This window comes from Cuculus canorus, chromosome 5, assembly GCF_017976375.1.
Source record: "Cuculus canorus isolate bCucCan1 chromosome 5, bCucCan1.pri, whole genome shotgun sequence".
Lineage (NCBI taxonomy): Eukaryota > Metazoa > Chordata > Aves > Cuculiformes > Cuculidae > Cuculus > Cuculus canorus.
Genome location: NC_071405.1, coordinates 33,605,529 through 33,626,354, shown reverse-complemented (window position 1 = coordinate 33,626,354; position 20,826 = coordinate 33,605,529). Strand labels below are relative to the sequence as shown.

The 20,826-nt window shown below is 37.5% G+C and overlaps 1 protein-coding gene across 6 annotated transcripts in view; it reads right to left on the bottom strand.

Annotated features, from left to right (window-relative positions):
* Positions 1-6: 6 nt before the first annotated feature.
* KIAA1549L (KIAA1549 like) overlaps positions 7-20,826 on the bottom strand; it is a 141,725-nt gene continuing 120,905 nt past the window's right edge. For all 6 annotated transcript variants that reach the window (XM_054068062.1, XM_054068058.1, XM_054068060.1 and 3 more), the window contains 5 exons: positions 18,260-18,357; positions 16,911-17,056; positions 12,507-12,658; positions 4,963-8,663; positions 7-644 (listed from right to left, as the gene is read on the bottom strand). In XM_054068062.1, the coding sequence (XP_053924037.1) occupies positions 8,382-8,663; positions 12,507-12,658; positions 16,911-17,056; positions 18,260-18,357 (678 nt within the window). In that variant the 3' untranslated portion in view covers positions 7-644; positions 4,963-8,381. The remainder of the gene's footprint in view (positions 645-4,962; positions 8,664-12,506; positions 12,659-16,910; positions 17,057-18,259; positions 18,358-20,826) is intronic.

Here is a 20,826-nt window from a genome sequence, read left to right as displayed (position 1 = left end):
AACATACATTTTAAGACATACTTTATTTAATGTGCAAAATTGCCAAGAAAAAACATGTACAACTAAGCTATAGCCACTAACATGAAAGAAACTATTCTATGCACTTGTAAGCTTCATTTCTAGAATTACCCTACGGTTCAGAGTAAAAACACAGTCATTTGGTAATGACTCAGAACACTATAAATGCCTTCTTTCCAGTAATATGTAAACTTCTACCAATAGTATGGTTTTACATCTCTAATTGCAAAAGGAACCAGTTCTTGGAGATTTCCTTTCGGATTGCATACTAAAATTTTAATTAATACTTTTCCTCCACTTTCTGTTTAATCCCTACACTTGGATTTACAGATCACTCTAAATTTTGCAGCTCTGACTGGCTTCAGAAAACTAATTTTCCCATTTACAGCCAAACCAAATTCTGAGCAATTTTCACAGACACAGCCATTACTATTTAGTTGATTCAAGCTGTGAGCAACAAAGGTAACACGGATATCTGTAATCATGCAGAGTGGTCCTTACCATAGTCCAAAGACATAAGAAAAGTCCATTTCATCAGAATTGATATCTGTTGCATGGGAAGTGAGACAATTTATTGATATTACATCTCTGTAGAAAAGTGAAGAATCTGTTACAGGAAAGGCTTCCTAGAACATACTGAAATAGCATCAAGAGGTTTGTTAGTTTATTTTGTTCTTGTATATTTTCCTATTCTGAAATGCTACCAGAGGAACAGGCAATTTATAGTATTGAACAATTACTCAGCTCCATGAAATAATAAATAGTGCTTCATACTAAAGTATCCACTTGATGCCAGGGTTTCAGCGTTTCTAACATTATCAGTTAGTTCAGCCTCTCAGTAGGGGTGAGGAGAGGCAATCCCTTGACCCTGGCTCTATGACCAGGGACATTTAGGCATAGTCAGATTAAGCACCTGCCCAGGACCAATCTGAAATTCTGAAGAAGGGTCAACTCCAATCTCCTAAGATAGCATCCTTGGTCTCTTTGCACAATTTTAAGACACTTGTGATGGCTTATTCACTGAGAGAGTACTGGATCAGTTCTGTCTTTCCTTGAAGCGAGTGAGTGTTTTGCCAGTAACTTCCGTGGAGGATATTATCTGTATTCATGTTTTGCCTTGAAACTAATGATATCTGCAAGTATCACAAAGTAGAACATGGACCAAAGCCATGCAGTGCTACAGCTAATTAAAAATTATATCACATATGTTGGTTACTACTTCTATCACACCAGCAGTATATTAGCGAGCTAAGGAGTGCATCTCCTTCTGTACATCATTGTAAAAATCAAATTTGGAATGCACAGCAACAGCAAGACATTAAATGAACGTAAAAAGTCAAAGAACATAGGAATATCTGTGCTGCACATGTCTTTTCTAATGAGACCTGAAAAACTGACCAGAACAGACTCTGTTCAGTGTGAATTGTTTCTGCTGGGTTGCTAAATCCTAAACCAAAATTCAGGCCTCAGTAAGATGGGTTCCAGTTTATTTTCCAAAAATTTTGGCTCAACTGTCATTTTTTCTATCAAATATGACCTCAAATACAGTTTGAAAAACCTAAAACCAATGTGAAATGAAAAAAAAAAAAGCCTCCCTCTGTCATAGAAAGAAATATTTAAAATAATTTGATGGAGGGTAGTGTTCTTTTTCCTGCTTGCAGTGTAGTAGATAAAGGCAAGGAGAAGGAATAAAGCTCAATTTTACTTCTATTCAGATCTCCCATGTTTATAATCTCCCATGTTTATAATCTCCCGTGTTTATAACTCTGAAATAGAATATGCTGGTAATGTTGCTACTTTTTGCACTGTTTTAACAATTTAAGAAATCAAAAGTTAACCAAATACATAAATTTTTTTCCAAGCATTTTGCTTCAAGATTCTTTGACCTGCCCTAGTGATCAATTAATAATCACTTAGTATCCATACACCGCTGAAATAGAAGGTTTATCACATATTCTTCTACTACAGTCTCTTGCTTTTTAAATCTTGGTGAATCCCTGGCATAGTCTGCTGTGTTCTGTTGCACCACGTCTCAAAGCATCTATTAGTTTAGGTTTGATGGTGATGCAGGACCTAAAAGCCACTGATTTCTTGCAGAAAGCCAGATTTAAGGACCCAGAATTTTCTGGTTTAATAGTTGAAAAAAATAATCATATACATAGGCACTCTTTACAAGGCCCCACTGGAGACTGCAAAAGTCAGTGCTCCTTGACAGATATAGAAGATTTTAACTGATGCCAACGTGTGTGTTCACACTCTGGTTTACAAAGCATAGAAACACATTGAGCTGCAGTGAAGAGGGACATATTTTGGAAGAAAAATTCACCTCCTCTCTAAATATTGTACTCAGTGAAATCAACTTGCTGTATAATTTACAATCATTTGGACCGTTATTGCCTAGTATGTAAATGTGTATTTATGAAGTCACAAAATTATTTACAGAATGTAATCTAGTTTCAAGCTCATCATTGGGAATAGCTACTATTGAGCATGGAAATTCATGAAAAGTTAGGCACTTCTTAAAACAGGAGTTATTTTTATCAAATGCCAAGAAAAAAATCAAATTCCTGAAATATCTGCTATACATTTGAGCACCTAAGTATTCAAAACTCAATTTCTTATTTTTTATGAGCTTCATAACAAAAAAAATTGTAGGAACTAACTCCTCATTAATGCCTCCATACCCCTTAAGGAAAGAAAAAGATTTTCAATAGGACTATGGTATCAAAGTTATTATTATACAGTTTTGAGGCATTTCAACAGTTTTAAAAATCAGGACCTAAATGACCTTTCTGCTACATCACCTCGGTGGCTGTGGGTTTTAAACCTGTTGGTATTATGGGCCACCCAAAGGGCAATTGTAGTGTATCCACCTCAGAGCCCCATCAAAATCCCTGTCTCATCTCCCATGTCTCATACACAGCAAAAATTTTCCTGAATATCAAGAATCCTCAGAAGTGCCATTTTCCAATTGTTTTTCACTCATTGGGCACAGCAAAATATTTTTTATCAAGGATGTTCTATGCATTTATTCTCAGTAGAGATTCTGCAGTATTAAACAGGTATGCCTTTATGACTTGGACAGCTTGAAACTTTCTTATAAAGAGTGAGTTGGTACCAAATTCATTTACTGACCTCTATCTCATTCCCATTAGTCCAGTTTTGCATTATTTATTTATGAGAAAAAAACCAAGATTTCAAAAAAAGCATTCTAAGTTACTACTATTATCCTCATTTTTCATGCCTGCCTTTTAAAATAGTCAAATATAACTTCAAAGTATTTTAAGAAGCAAAAAAATCTAACTCAGTCCTGGAATTACGGCCAAAAACTTAGCCCATAAAAAAAAAGTCTAGTACAGAAAGTGTAAGTTACCACTTGACACACTGATTCCTTCCATACAGCACTGTTGCTAAGTTTATACTCCTATGTCTAAATAACATTGTAGTAAACAAGCTTGAGCTGATTCATTTCTCTTTGAACACATGTTGCTTTGAAAACATTGTTTAGCACATCAGTAACTGATCAATCATAGAGAACTAGGTATTACTGGATGTATAACTATAACTACATGTTATTTACCCCATATACCTATCTACAAAATCACACCAGTCTACTCAAAAAAATCTATGTGCTTGTACCCTTTTATGGAGAGGCAGCAAGTAGCAAGAGGAGAGATCTGCTCCATTACCCACACAGAGCAGCAGGCAGCTGCTGCCTTGCATGCTCTGACTGATAAGTGAGCAGTCCTGATCTCAGCAGACCAGATTTTCCCTTTTCCACAAAGCCTTTAATAAAAAAAAAAAAAAAAAAAAAAAAAGACTTAATAGTAAAAATATACTAACATACTGTATGGTTATGTCTTCCCCCCCACTGTCATGTAGTAACATCTATATAAGGTGCCATAAAACTTGGTTGATTTATTACAAGAGATCACTCTGAGTAACTGGAAACCACTCGTGTTAATTGTGCCACTCTCATGTAGAGCTACATAGAGAATGCAGATGGCTTACACAAAGGAGTGGCAGTTAATTGATACACTCTTGTGACAGGACCGAGTCTTAATTTTTACGTATCAGTCATTGACAACGAAAGGAATGCACCTTGCCGAGGACAGCTGCCAAATGCAGCCATTTCCTACTAGGTATGATTTTGCAGCGAACAGAATATCAGTGGCTTCCAGACTACTAAAGTACTTATGACCTGTTAATAACCTTCATATTATCTCACACTTGCTCTCTTCCTATCCCATTTCATGTCAGTGAGGTATGGGAAGCCATTGAGATTAGTTTATGTACACGAAATGCAAGGTCAGGACCATAACTGATTTACGGCATCCTTGGACACGGTACTCAACGCTGTTCAGACCTGTACAGGATGAACAAGGTCAGCAAAATGAATTGAATTCTCCTTCTAGCTCAGAAAACATGCTGCTTTCAATCTCCCTCAGACTTTGAAAGTGCTAACTACCAGCTTCTATTTGCAACGTGGGACTAAAAATTATGCATTAAAATGTACTTGATACAGTGAAATGTCTTGAAATATAATGAAAACTGTAGTTAGCTTGTACGTATCATCCCTTAAACAAGACAGAAGCCTCACCAGTTCTGCCACGCAATCCAATGCTGCTTTTTCTAGCTGCTTCACATTATTATCTTACATTTTCTTACCTCTATGTCTCATCTTTTCAAAGTTAGTCTGAAAAAGAAGTGATCATTAATTATGATAATTTACCCACTTCTATATAGAGGATTTATGTGCACTTCTATCAAGTCCTACCTATTATATTAATAGATACAAATACTATTCATATTTCTACAATGAATGCTAGAGCTTCTTTCAAATCCAGATAACGTTTTTTCTCAAAAACGACTGTCAAAATGAAACCCCTCATCCTCTTAAAGTTACTGTTCTACTGGTGTTAATAAATGTCACACATAGCATACCTACTGAGTGTTGTCATCACACACATACTTAGAAGTGATTTTACATGCACTTCATTTGCAGATGTTTCTACTGATGATATACAAGTCTGAAAACAAATAGTCGTCAGAATATCAACATTTTTGCACACAGAAAACAATGTTTTCACCTAGACATTCAACATGATTTTAAAGAAAATTGGGACATTTAGTAGAAAAACCTTAATGACTAAGTCTTTATCAGAAAAAATGGCATGAATATATTTTTATGAGGTTATAACTTTAAACATACATATACTTCCTTTGAAATCAATATTGAAAAACTATATTGTAATTGTAGCCATACAAAATGTTTATTATATTACAAATAATTTGTAAACTATATTTTCACTTTATCATTGCTTTGTGCTCAGACAGTATAAATATTACAGCTTGATTTTTCTTTCCCAGGAATGTCCTTACTGTCTTGATACAATCTTACTTTGTACTTAAAAAAAAATGCAGAAACATTACAAACATGATAAAAAGCCATTATGAATGAAGAATGTAAAATATCTTTGTGAATAAAGTGCACCACAATGGTTTCAGAGTGATGGCTGAAGGAATATTCAATAGACTGCACATCATGAATACCAAACAAAATTAATTTTTAAATCCAACAGGTCTTCCCCAGTAGTATTGAAGAGTACTTTGTTTAACTTTACTGAAATGTTTTTTCTTTCTAGAAGGTTATTCAGATATTTATATTTGAGGTTTTTCTATTTGTTCATTTTATTTGCACATAGGCATTCAAACCCAGTACATCTACTTTTAATTTCCAGTATGGCAAGATATATGTGTCATCATATAAGATTTATGAAGCTTTACCCTCACATATTTATCAGTAGAACTACTAAATTGTTCTAATTTAGGACTGGGCACAGATTAGAAACAGAGCTAAAGTGTCCCAAAGATGCTGTTTAAATCCAGTACATCCTACTTCCTGCGACCTTTTCAGGAGTATATCATAACATCACCCTTCCCAGCTATATGGCTTTAGCAATCCCATACACGTGACTACTGCTGCTGCTTCCATACTTGCAGCTTTAGGATAACTCTGCAAAATGGTTAAATGCTTGAAAAATAAGCAGAATGTTGTGATTCTAGTGAAACTTGCACGTATAGACAAAACAGTAGAGAAGAAACTCAGCCTTGCTGTCACCAAGTAAAGTTCCCACTGAAACCAGAATTAGTCTTTTTATGTCACACTGAATTTGGCCCAGTATTTTTAAGTTGGTTCTTTTAAGTGTGATATTCTTAGGCAGCTATTAATTCAAGTCAAAAAGACATTTGGATGTTGTATTACACTGATAAGACCAGTATTAGTTAGCTGGCAAGTAACTGAGACAGCAGTCTGTCTTTAGATTTATATTTATATGAAAGATTGAGTTTCTTTGGTTGTTTAGTATCCAAGTTACCCAAATGTGTATTTGTGTACTCCAGACATAGCATGTTTATACTGATCATTAAAATTACTAGGTTGGGGGGTTTTTTGGTTTGGTTTTTTTTTTCTTTGCACGTGGTTTATGGAAATTTTCTGACTATAGCAGAGTAGTCACATATAAATATACAGCACATATATACATAGAAATTACAAAAATACATTTTATTTATATTTAACTTTTAAATAAAAAAAATGAAATTTCACATTTGTTTAAAGACTAGCTAGCATTCCAAAAGCTTCTGCAATATTTAAGATGTTAGAGCAGAAGATATCTGCATATTCTAGGATAACTAGGTATCACAGTCTCAAACAGGGATTATAATATAATTATTTGGGAAAAAATAGCTCTGCTTTAAAAGTTTGTGCTTCATCAATTTCTTCTTCTATCCCCTACTCTAGTTTCCTCTCTCCTACTCTTCTTATTTTATTGGTGGCCAAAAAGCTAAACCAAGTTCCCTTTCTCACCTCAGTAAAGACCAAAGAAACTCGGGGAAATGAAATGATCAGAAAAAAGAGCATAAGCAATTAAGGGTAACTAAATAACTTACTCAAATGAAGGACATTAACTCCAGTTGACATCAAACATGCCCAACACAAGAAATTTTGCGACAACTTCAGTTCCTGAAGCTGGTTGCCAAAGGAACTGAAAGCAAGTGTTCATGATCTCCAATTGTTTTGTACAACTGCAACAGATGAACTATTGTCCCATTGAACTAGTCCGATTTCTTTTTCGGATTGAACTCATACAACAATGCAGTTTAATGAGTAGTGACCTTTATCTTGCACAATATTAAGTCAGCATAATTTCTGGAAATGTTTCACAGACCATTATTATTTTTGTTAATTCATGTAACCGTTTACTTATTTACATGTTAATAATCAGGTCCTCTACATTCAGAACTTCCTGGGTGTGCATTCACTGTTCCAGTGTAATCAAAATCAGCTGCAGCTTCGGGTAGCACTTTCTGGCATCACTTGAGTAGATATCATTGTTAAAGAAAGAGAAAAAAAGTACTGTGTAAAACAGAGGTTTTCTTGTCCAAGCAGGTATATTCATTATTCCAGGTTGGAAAGACTTGCTCAAAGGTCTCAGGTTTACCAGCTTCACATGCATTCAGAATGAAAAGCCCGAATATAAAGCAAACGTGAATAACCCTTTTTCATTTCTTCTGGAAGCTTCTAGCACCGATATCCTTTGTTGGATTTCTGTGCACTGTATTCTCTCACACCAAAAAAATCCTCCTTTATAACTCATAAGGGACAAGGTAGCCACTGCTTATCAAAATATCATCACTTCTATCATTCACCTTCTTCACAGTCTTCTCTTCTTTCATTTCTTTGTACTGTTGATAGGATGAGGAGAACTGGGGCTATTTACAGGACATTTATTTGTATTACTTACTCATCTCAAATTCTTTCGGTTTGAATACAGTCTCTATAATGAAAAGGTTGAATGACTCTGCATTGCTGAAATCAGCATCCCTTATACAATGTCTTGCAGGAAACAATTATCACAGCCACTGCCCCACCTACTGTGGCCTTCAGCTAACCATGTTCTACTGTATTTTCTTCTTTAATCAAAGTTTTGACATGCAGATGTTACTTTCAGCAGTTCTACCTCTGGGCCTGCAAATGAAACATCATGGTGCACAGACACGTTCAGCAGCATCTCTGGTGATGATGGGTCATAGTACAAGAGCCAAGTGACAAACAATTGCATATGATCAATCTTATCTGTATTAAACAGTTACCCAGCAGAATTTCCTTAGCTGGCAAGCAGAATTACATGTCTTCAGTCCTGTTGCTCCATTTTAAGCCATTTCATAGTGTTGACTTTTCAGACAGAAAAACGCCATCACTTTGGCACAACTCACATCAAGTTTGTAACCGGAAACTAAAAGAGTTGTTTTCTTGGCTACCCCAGGTTGCATCATACAACAAGCACTATGCACGAAAGGTATTAGACCTGAAATTCAAACATATCTGTTTGCTTCTTGGCCAGTTTAGCAACTTCTTCTCTTATTGCCTTTACGAGGGCAGCTGTAGAAATATTGGTGAGAGGAGCATCAGATGGGTCATTTTCTGTTAGGCTCTGCTGAGAAGCTGCAGTGGATGGCAAAGGAGCTTGTTCCAGGCTGGGGTGCATGCTTGCTTGCTGGCTGTACTGGCGAGGAAGTCGCGAAGGAGAATTATGTTGGTAGCGGGGCCTGGGATAAGCCTCGATGTATCCAGGTAGTGGTACCTGCAGAGCATCATAATTGTACAAAATTATACAGAACAACTGATCTGTAGTGCCACCTTCCAGGTAACACAAACCTTCCAGGGCAGAATAAGATGTGACAAATAGGGCCACATAAAGGGAAAGTAAACCTAATACTCCTAAGGGTCTGTTCACAAATGTCTATCTTGGCATGTGCCACTTCTGCACATATGTCAATGAGCTGGGTACTGAACTTCTCAGACTGCAGCAGCAGAAACACCCTCCAGGGGAAACTTGGCATATTCAAATTTCTCATCACTGCCAAAAGCCAAAGGGAGAAGGCTTTTCTGAAAGTGTGTCCGCTGCTTACTATTCCTCTTAAACATTTCAGTTTTAAACAGATAGCACAAATGCATTTCAGGACACCAAAAAAATCTTGAATTAAAAAAGCAGCATTTCTTCATTTATAGCCACTGCCAAATCCAAATCATCCGAGTCTCTGGACTTACTGTTCCTAACAAAAACTCACTAAATCCGAACAACGGGGAAAGCTCAGGTATACCAAGCTGGAAACACAACACTGAAAAGGAGGTTTGACTTCTCAGAAGTATCAGGATTTCTCCACGCGTTTAACGGAACTACATGGGAGATTCACGATTTTAATCTGTTGTAACTTCACTGAATTCAGCCCCATGTTACACTGGCTAAAACTAAAATAATAACATAGGTCATTCAGTCACTGTGAGATATTAAATTTCCTTCTCAAATCCATGAGCCATGATACCAATCTTTATAGTCCTCAGAAGTTTTTAATGCATTAAATAAAAACAGTATTTGTTTATGTTTTGCAGAAGTCTATAAATCAGGAACCTACATCCCTTCATTTTGAAGAATGCTTTATGTTGTTACAGAAGGCAACCCATAGCCTATTACTAGGACAAGAGTTTCTCCTTGAGAAACAGTTTACGTGCTGATCATTCTAATTTACATCAGTGATAACTAAGTAAGGAAAATTCAGTTATGCTTTTTTATGAACTCAGTGACTCAGAAAAGTACACTTATCTACACTATACTCAAAATACTACACAGATAAGTTTCCACAAGGTTTAATCACTAAAAAGTTAACTTTTTAATTCTTTTTGCTTTAAATTGAAAAAACACATTGTTTTGACTTTTGGAATACATTACAATCTTATATAAGCATATAATACAGGCAGCTGGGCAGTTGTCTCAGCCATTTTTCTGGATTTCAGGAAGGCTGAGGTGTAAAGTGCTTCACCCACCATGGTGAAGGCTTTGGTGGGTATGCCAGAAGCAGAATTTCAGAATTGTAGGTGTCTGCAAGGAGACTGAAATGTCACAATATGAAACATCTGCCAATTTTATATACGTTCTGGGGACATGGGACCCCAGCATGGACTTCAAATTACAGTTTTGCACTTTTGCTTTTATCCCATTTTGGCTCTGGCCCTGTGAGAGTTTAACAGCCTCTTGGGTGCTTTCGAAAATTTTGCCACTTCAGGCATCTAAGAACTATGGAAAAATGAACTCTAGGATTTAAACATGAATCTTGGGTATCCGTTAAGGGAATGTCAAACATGTTTGGTACCGTGTGATGAGGCAAACCTGAAAGTGATCATTAAATGCAGTTGCCTCTGTTTATTTTACAATAGATTATTCAAGACATTTTGGTAGTACAATATGTAAACACACCACTAGAGGCCACCAGATGACTACTTCCACTAAGCAGCATCCAACAATTTGGAAAACAAAAGCTGTGTCCAATACAGCTCCCTTCTCCCACAAAACTTCCTGCTTCAATACTTCTCATTCAACTGATAAAAATAACATTTTACAGTAAATTGAGCTTACAAGATAATTTGTTATTGCCAAATCTCCTGTTTCCTCTATTCCCTTGCTTACAGCCCAGCTAGTGGAAATGCATGAAAAGTAAAGAATTTCAATTTTCACCATAAAGATATTAAGCTTCTGTTCTTACTAACTGTCAAGTTAGTTTCTTGGGGCTCAGAAACCAGAAAGCATCCAAAACCTCAAATCTTGATTGAGGATACTCAATGGAATTGCGATTTTATTCAGGCTTTCTGACCATATTATGTTGCTAATATTATTATTGGTTCCTCTAGTAATGATTTTCAAATAAAGATGATTTCTTGACAGATTTACAGTCATTGGGGGGGTAGTGTGCAAATTCATTGTAGAAACTGCAGTGGTTTGGTTTTACGTTTTTTCTTCTTTGCAAAGTCACAGGTTGGCTGAAAATCTGAGTAACAGAAGTTGTTAAAGCTTTGTGGGTAACATTAAAAGGAATATTTGTTTCCTTTGAATTCTATAATGCGACAGTTATTTTTCAGACAGCTTCTTACATCCCTCTCCATTCCTCTGTGTATGGTCCATCAACACTAACTGCTCTTCCTACCTCTTCCTCTGAGAAGAGGGAAACCCATAACAGGGTTATACTCTTCTCCTTCCAGAGGAAGGATCCAAGGGCTGGAGATTTGTGTTCTCATTTGGCTCAGTATGTTTTCAGTGTCCCGTTTTGGCAAGTGATATCTGATTCCTTTTCCATGGGACTGCAGCCAAGGAGTAGGGATACAAATGGCAAAAGAATGGAAGACAAGTAAAATACTTTTCCTGATTTGTTTTGGGATTTTTTTCCTTCTTCTTAAAAAACATGAAAATCATTACTTAGACACAATGGACCTCCTGGATTTAAAATGTCATTAGGGTTGAAAACTACCAACTAATAAAAAATAAACAAAGAAATAAAACAACAAAAAGAAAAAGTTTCCATACTTTAAAGGGCCCCTCTGGGAAGGTATTCTGTACAACAGCATCACAACCCTCCAGGTGTCAGGGGTACATCAGCAGATGTGATCAGCTTACAGATGAACATACTTCTTTTTTCTTAACAGTTCAGCCTGCCAATTCAGACTTGCATCTGACAGTCAAACTGAATTCTTTTCCTCACAGGCATCAGGTGCAAAAATAAAGATTTAGCAAAAAATAGTCACCCCCAGGAACATTTATTATGACCATGTTGTCTGTTGCTTAGAGGCTCAAAGCCAAATATTAGACTCCAACTGCAATTCACTAAAATATTCTGTTGATGATATGCACAGGGAAACAGAATCCATCCACTGGTTTGTTAAGCTGAATTGGTTCTGCATAAGTACCAGATGTCAGCTCAGGCAGCAGAATTGATCTTTTTTTTCCTAGTGGAAAGAAGCCCTAAATTTTAGAAATTGTTTCAAACATGATAAAGTACTGCAATTCATTTTGAGATGTCTCCACTTTATTTCTTTGAAACGTAGGTATACTTTGGGCTAAATATTACATCTGTCCCAGACTAGAATTCTGCAATTAATTATTTAACTTATGATTTGTCACTCCAGTCTGCGTGAGGACTGGAAACACTGCACAGCAGACCTGCAGCAGAGCCAGGAGATAGGATTCAGGGAGCCAGGCTGCTTTGAGAGCAGCCTCAAGGAAAGAAGGATGTCCCCCAGATCCAAACAACACAAGGCCACCTTGAAAGGCAGCATCACTTACTCCTGCTTTGTGCTTATGCAAGCATTTAAGCTCTAAGTTGGGAAAGAAAAAAGGTAGCTAACCTACCAACTTCAGATGGGTGCCAGCCCCTAACCTAGTGAATTATTTAACCCTCTGAAGACTTTGCTTACAGTTCATGGTATGGACAGCTGAAGTATCTATGCCTCCTCTTTTAACTTTTTACTACTACAGATTACTGCCATTCAAGGAAGAATTATCTTGCTCAGATTCTTTGCTGATCATTTAGCATTGCTTAAAAGCCCTTCCATGCAAAACACAGAAAATATACATAGATAGAAAAGCAAGGATGCTTACTGAGTCTGCCCACTGCCCTGGTAATTCATTCTCTCCAGCATAGGGCATCCAGGCTTGGTTCCTGTATGCAGTTGGTGGTGTTGGGATAAAATAGCCTGTAAAGCCAGGTCGGTTTGCTGCTGGTATGGCAAACACTGCTGGTACGGTATTTCCTGTTAACAAAGAGAGTAGATATAATTAAGAGTTGATGTTTTCAGTTATAAATTAGAGCTTACGATGAAGTAACCGGCCTCAGTTGGGTTTTTTTGGTTTTTTGTGAGAACAGGATCACCATCAGTTGGATGTGAAATGAGGAGACAAAATTTGCAGTTGTCTATGTAATCATACACAGCCTTCAGATAAAGGTACAAGGACTTAGTTCTTAGGACTTGATCCTTGTAACAACTGATCTTCATCAAAACTTTGAATCACAGAAAAAAAGGCTTTGTCCTCTTACATTTGCTTCCCTGTATTCAATTTTTAGCTGTTGCTACCATAGGTTTCAGAGTAATGCACCTTTCTTTTCAGCAGCATGCTATAGAGCATTCAATTTACAAGGTAAAACTGTCTTTGTATCTCTAGGCACAAACCCTGCAAAAATGAGTGACCAATACATTTAGAAGGCTGTAATCTCAACAATCCCATCATAAGATTTCAATGCTTCTGTAAAAAATTACCAAGATTCTACCTGCTCAATTCTTTTCCCAGGAAGAGTCTATGACTGCAATAAAATATCAGCTACAACTTAAATATTTCCAAGGAAACTTGTAGAAACCAAATGTCTTTTATCAAATTTTGATCAAGATGTATGCATAGGGATATCCAAGAAGTCTTCTACTAAAATTCCACTGTCATACTCCAAGTTGCGTGGGAGAAAACAGCCTTCCTAGTATGAGGTTCAGCCAAACTTCTGGATACAGTTACATCTGCCCTTCCAGATAGGGTTTATTCCTGGGACTCACAGAGATGCAGAGAACAATATCATTCTTGCTGCAATTAGTCAAATTATCCTCAGGATATAACTAGCTTGTCTGGAAGACTAGCATACTCTTGTATGTCGCTACTATTTCGTCTAAAAGAAGCCATCACAACTCCATGTATTTGCCCAGCTTAGAATAAAATATGACTTGTTCATCCTTCCTCTAGAGCCTATTTACATGCAAAGACAGACACTGGCACTGTACCACTGTTACTCTATGGTCATAAAATCTTCATTCCCAAATCCTGGGTGGGAAAGCTCTGTATCGTCTTTATCAGGTAGTAAAAAAAAAGTACGTGGATGGTGTGCTTTGAGTACTCAGTTATAATACATAGAATTCATTTACTGAATACAGCAAAAATAATATAACTTATGTGGAGGCAGAAGAGCCAGTAAACCCCATAAGAACACCACAAAGTACAACTCAAGCATTATCACTGAGAAACAGAAGCACCATAATGTTGCACAGATGGGCACTAGCTCTGTACTAGAGTCAATGCAGAGAAAATACAATTCCTCTCCCTTCCGATTGCACATCGTTTCAATATTGCCATTGATTTCCCTCAGTAGATATGATACCACTGTGTAAGAGGTGCCAACAAAATGGCAAGACATGGGCATGCCCATGGACTCCTGCAGAGAATAATTGATAGAAATTAGCATCACTTACTGGCTGATTCAACTAGCTGCTCCCCTGCAATGTCACTTACAGCTCTGGCACATCCTTGCTCCTGAACACTCTGCAAGTGTTTCATGCTACCTACTCTGATAGATGCTGGGAAAACTGCATGGGCACATGCACAGAGGTAGAAAGACTCAAACAGCGACACCCATCCTCAAAGCAGTCAACCACAAAAAACATGATTTATAGGCTCTCAGGGATCTCCCATGCAGTCCTAGGCCAGAACAGCTATGGATGCAATCAGGGAGTGTAAAGAGGAGAAAAACTCATGTTTTATAGCATAATTCTCGTCATCGTAGAAACATATAATCTACTTCAACATTGACTAAAAAAGAAAAAAGAAATCCAGAAAAAAGAAATGGAAGAAAAATGAAGGATATATCATGCAAAATATGGACTAAAACCCATTTATGTTATGCTTAACATTTACACTGTGTTTTCTGCTCTTAGGGACTAAGTACTAGCTCCCATTTTCACATCAGGTTGTAGGTGAAAAGGCACTATGTCATGGAGGATGCTGCCTCTGAAAAGTAGTCACCATGGAACTGCTATGGACCGGTGGGATCTATGACACAGGCCCAGGCTGTCTCACAGGACCTGTATCCCCATTCCTCCACCCTCCTAGTTTCAAAGGAGGTGGGCTAAGAGAAGAGGTGTGGACAATCCTTGTTCCTCCCAGGTCACAGACAACAGGAGTTTCTATTTTAAATGTGTTACCAAGGCTGGAAATAAGTATTCTTCAGATGTACAGAGAAGAAAGTGCTCCTTCTGTAGATGACATATGGCTTCTACACTCTTAATTTAGCCAGAGCAAAATGAGCTACTAGTCAAAATAAACACTCAGCTGCTATAATACCTTATCCCAAATTCTTACTGCAACTTCATTATCTTAGAGCTGATGTTGATGAGCGGCATAAGAGCAACATTAGGCTGTTTCATGCCCAATCAGCACCTGCAGCAATGTTTCTTCATGTGTTGATGCAATAAAAATTTATTTTCATATCAGAATATTAGAAATTCTTGTATTATAGTTGCAGTTTTCTCACAAGTCTCCTAATGTTTCCTGGCATTATGGCCTTTTGTGGCATCTATCATATATGAAAGTTTCCTCCAGCTACCCCTAGAATTATTCGGGCATACTCCACAATGTACATGATGGTCACTTTGTTTCTTCGGAAATGCAGCTATTCTTCAATGGTAGCACAACAGGCCTGTTTTTAACATACAGCAATAAACTCCCCACATCACTAAAAATTATAAAAAAAAAGTATATCACATCACTGCAGGAATGAAGAAAGAGCCCTTGGCAGTGTGGCATATTTTATAGCTTGAAATGCTTTAAAATGAAAGGATGAGCATCTGCTCTTTTCAGATTCACACGCACCATTTGCAGAAGGCATGACAAGAAGTGAGAGTAGAATAGATCCTTCAAACCTATTATATTTAATTAATTGACAACAGATTTGCATATCCACATTATTATTCTCATTAGAAGACGTTGAATACAGTGCAGATAATTCTCTATTACTTCTGAGGAAGGTAAGAGAGAAATTTTTCTGTCAGATTAATGGAGCAATGACTAATAAACCTACCAATTTCAAAACTTTGTACTGGCAATGCAATTTTATTTTTTTTTTAATCCTGTCAGCTGTTTTCTATAGCTATTCAAGAAAACATATTTTGCCAATGGGAAGATATTTCAAATGTTTTCCCAGCTAAATGTTATCCAGATACCATCAAAACAGCATATCAGCTTAATATCATGATTAAATTGATTCATTCATAAACAAAATTGATATCAAAAGGAACAGAAACTCACTAGGCCTTTAAAATTGGGACATTTAGACCCAAAACAAGTTCTGCACTTGAGCAGGAACCACCTTCTCCAAAACAGGAGGGGAGATGAGCTAATGGATTACCTTTGAGTATGCAAAAGCACTGCTGTATTGTGTTTTGAAGGGAAGGGGGCACATACCTTCAACTTACCCCCACCAGCAAACCACTGTTGTGACAAGACTAGCGGTTAAAAGGAGACAGGAACTCGTAATACTCGTTGTGCAGACAGGCTAGAAACGTCCGTTCTTAGCACATCCTGTTCTTCGTGTTCACTTGTCTCTCCTCCCCTTCCTTATAAACCAAGCCAATCTGAATGCTGTTAAGCCTCCTTCTACAATACTACTTACAACTCCATTGAACATACTCTGTTTTCAAGCACTCGGTCTGATATTGACTCATAAAATAATGGAAGATCCACCTCATTTCTCCATACCCCTCAGAAACCCGTTATTTGTTTTTTGTTCTTTCTGCACATGGTGCAATGCAACACGCAACACATAGCAGTCCCAATACTGCAACTTCTGCTTTTGCCAGCCAATAGCCTCTGTACCAGCCCTCTCCACTGGATTTTGTGGTACAGATGTTTTACTGGGTTTTAATAATTCAGAGTCCTGATTAGTGAGCCAGCAGAACACCATAGTTGAACAAAGACCACTTGGTACGTTACTGCTGAATCTTACCTTCAGGTATGATCAGTTACTGATGCTTCTGTAGCATGAGTTGTATTTTACAACACAGTGGATGCTGCATTTACAAAGTACCAGTCCTTTGTAGGTCTCCTTCAGTTGCACCAGAAAAAAAAAACCCACGTAATACAGTCTTTCTACAAACAATCATTTGTATTTTCTATATCACATACATTCATTTATATACAAAATGAATTGTAAGGCTCTCAAAGCTGCTGGTTAGGTCTGCACTATTTTTTCACCTGAGTGAAAAGCTGACTGATCAAGTGGGCCAACAGACATCGGCGCTCTCGAACCAGGTGCAAAAGATGTCTGGTCATGATGTTGAGCCTGATCTGCCCCACTGGACTCAGGTATTCTCACTTTGCTGCCAATATCTGATGTAGACCTGTGCATTAAGAGAGAAAAAAATAGAAGCTATTGTCATTCTGACTGCCAGGTGAGATCCAAAGCCACATACAGGCCTACCAGCTACAGTATAACAAGCTAGCTAGGAATGAGGTATCTGATTTTGCTCTGCCATGACAGAGTTTGGAGAAAAAAAAAACGAGAATGGTAAGTCTGGAGAAGTCTGCAAATTACTTCTTTAGCCTGGTCGCTACTTTGCCAAAACGTGTTATTACCATTGCATAGAGCCTTTGCTTGCTGCTTCAAACAAATGCATGTGACACACAACACAAAAAAACAGACCTTTACCATAGTTCATCAACACAGGCTGTAGACAATACCATATTACTACAGTATATATGACACGGGAGCATGTAGTAGGAGACTACTATGGTAAGAAATGCTAACTGCACTTGGAAAGTACTAACATTTTTTTAAATTATGTATCTCTGGTTTTTTAGAGCTAAAACGTGGTGGATGAGCAAAAACATTGCAACAGACCGTATCTGTATCCTGACTACCTGGACACAGTTATGGTATCATTAGCAGCCATTCAGAAAAGTCTCCTTTAGGCTCAGCTCTCCACAGCAACTCTCAGCAGGCCTGCAGTGCCTCGAATTGCAGCTGGCACCAGGCAGTACCTAACAGCACAGCTGAGGGCTAAATGAGTTCATCCAGCGCAGAAGTGTAAAAATCCCTTGAAATGCATTTTATAGAGAGCCTCGCTGTGAGGAAGAGGCAAAATGTATGCACTGAGCTAAAGCAATCAGGTTTTTTTGCACATATTTGGCTTCAGAAAAGCAGGTATGAGATATCTGAAAGACAAGCAGAAATCTCCAGTCTCAGGGTACTAAGAAACATCTTACAGTTCATCCATATCCCGTTGCAAGTCCTTACAATAGAGAAAAGCAGGGAGAATGACAGTGCGAATTATCTATCGCACACCTGCAATACAATACACCTTTATGTGAGCTGAGGCAAAGTATGTTTTAAAAGAAATCAGAGCCTGGATTTCCTTTTATTGAAGCTGATTAGCTAATAGAAGAGAAATTTCATTGTTATTCCTTTCCTCTTCATGTTTAACTGAAATAAAAACAATTTCCCATTTCATGAATATGCAAGTGCCCCTTTAGGATTTGCCTCAGGTCTTATTACAGCAATGGCTTTTAGAGAGCCTACCTAAAATAACACAACAGATAAATACCTCCTGAGAGAGGCAACAGCCACAGGACCTGTTCTGGGAGGGACAGGAGGAGGAGGAGAACCCATTACCATCTCAGGAAGCTGAGAAAATCTGTAAGCCTGTAAAGGAGAAAAATAAATCTGTTCTGAAACTTCAACAGACCTTTGTCAAATTAAAAACCAAAAGAACCTCAGAAATAAAATAGCTACGTTGCATGCTGGCCAACTTTTGTGGCATCAAGAGTAATTTCACTTTATTCGAGAATTTACAGTGCTTGGGAGATTTCAGGATACAGAAGAAAACGAACAAATGAGTTCAGAGCCAAAATGAAGTCTAATTAAAATAAAACATATTAAACACTGTCTCTGTGACACTTGCAACCTTGCTGGCAAAGCAGATCTGTTATGATTATGTGAGACTTGAGAGCTACTTTGGATCCACAGGAAAAAGATGTCAGTATTTTTACTTCCTCCAGAAACAAAGTATTTTAAAGATTCAGATAGCATCCTCAGAGCAGCATCTAGTGAACTGAAGCTGCCTGTGAGCAATACATATTTCAACCTCTTTCAGCTTTGAAGAGATGAAAAGAAAATTCTTCATGAAAAAGAACAAGCTCTGTAACTTTCTACAGCAATAATGAAGGTCTCAAACAGTTCCAAAAAAAAAAAAAAAAACCAAAAAACCAAAACGTAGAGTAATTCAGAGGAACACAGGATCAAGCCACTGAATAAAAAAATTAAGCATCTGGCCCATAGTAATTCTGGATTTCATCTCTAATACATGTGAAAGACAAGTGATCATGTGCATGAAATCCATGGTGCCCAAGAAACGACTCCTAGTACAAAATTTCTTTTCTAAATTCTTTGTACTGCTATAGAACAGAGGTCATAATTTTGCTAAGTATCGTTAAAGACAGAGGGATGACACTGTTCTAGCACTTCATTGACACTGCTCTTCAGTGATGGGGTTTGGTTTTGTTTTCTTTTTTAATTATGCCTTTATTGGCAATACTTCAAAGCAATGCACAGCATTAAAGATAAGATGAGAGCAACAGCAAATAAATTATAGGGAGGCTGTCCGGTATCAACATATAGGCATTTTTGACAAAATGGTGGGACTTTGGCCCTCTGAATGAGGTATCTCGTTCAGCCAGAGAAGCTCCCTCCAGAAACAGCAGAGAAAGTTAAAAACACATTACCATGGGATGAGTCATTCTCTATCTCCTGCCTGTGGAAAGAGCCTACAGGATTTACACAATTAGCTCAGACTTAACACCTACATTTAGGTTTGAATTTGGCAATATAAATCCCACACTAAATATCAAAAAACACTATCTTTCAGTAATCTTCTTTAGAAGTTACACACGTAGATGGTGTTCCAATACCTTCTTTCTCAAATAGCTGCAAAACTGGGTTAACACGGAGGAAAGTTGGTTTATCAAATACTGAATTTTGGGAGGAAAGTTGGCTTATCAAATACTGAATTTTGATGCCCATGCCTCTAAGGGAAAAGCAATACAGACCAAGCATCTTTCTCCTGCCTCTCACTGCCGCCCCTTTTAAAGCAGAGTTGAGTCCCTCAAAGGCATATTCATGAAAATCATTTCTCCTCTCATGCCACCTACAAAGTCTCCTAATATTTAGTTTCTCCATGCTACAATGGTATTTAAAGTAATTCTATATTTAGGTGGGGGAAAAAAAAACGTAAAAAGATAAAGGTACATTTCCTGGCCAGGGGTTGCAAATACTGATTTTTAATGAGAACTGTAAAGAAAAAAAACAACTGCTATTTGCATCAAAGAAAACCTCGATTAGATTTCTCCTAATAGCGCTAGACTTGAAATGGTCTGCAATACCTCTTCTGCATCTGAAAAGCTTGCAGTGCTCTCACAGGCTGAACCAAACACTTCCTTCTGGCTCCACAAGCCTTTCATCCCACATCTTGCTCTCAGCATGCATTTGTTCAGAGTATAAAATTCGTTTTCCATTTTAAAAGCATGGTACATGAGCCAATATTTCAGACTGGTCAGTGACTCCAGATGCTATTTGATTATAACAGGGTAGACAGAAACACAGAGGTAGATTTGCGGTTTCTCTTGGGAGGTAGTACATTGGAACATGGACATAAAAGGAGGAATTTTGAGGGATCACAAAGAATGGTTCACAAATGGGCTGCAACTTGCACTGAAATTCTTGGGGAAAAAAGTCAAATAGAAAGTTCAAGCATTTATTTTGCTGCTTACATAGGAGATTTTGAGTGAGTGGTAATATTTTGCTAATGGCTGGCCAGAGGGGATTCTATTAAAGTGAAAAATCCTGCAACAAGATCTGCTATGGAATTCAGAGGAATGCTTTGTCGTGGGGGACAGCAGTCAGTCCTCTTTGTGCTGAGCTTCCACAGACACCAAAACAGTCATGAGGAAACTAATAACATTTTTAGCATTTCTCCAGTGGGTATGGGCATTACCGTTTTCCTACGTGCAGTAAATAAATGGGAAAAAAAGTGTTCAGAGGCTAAATTAAACCAAAGTTTTACTAGAGAGATCTGTCTGTTGTAGATTTAGGTTCTAGGTTAACTGGCATGATTGT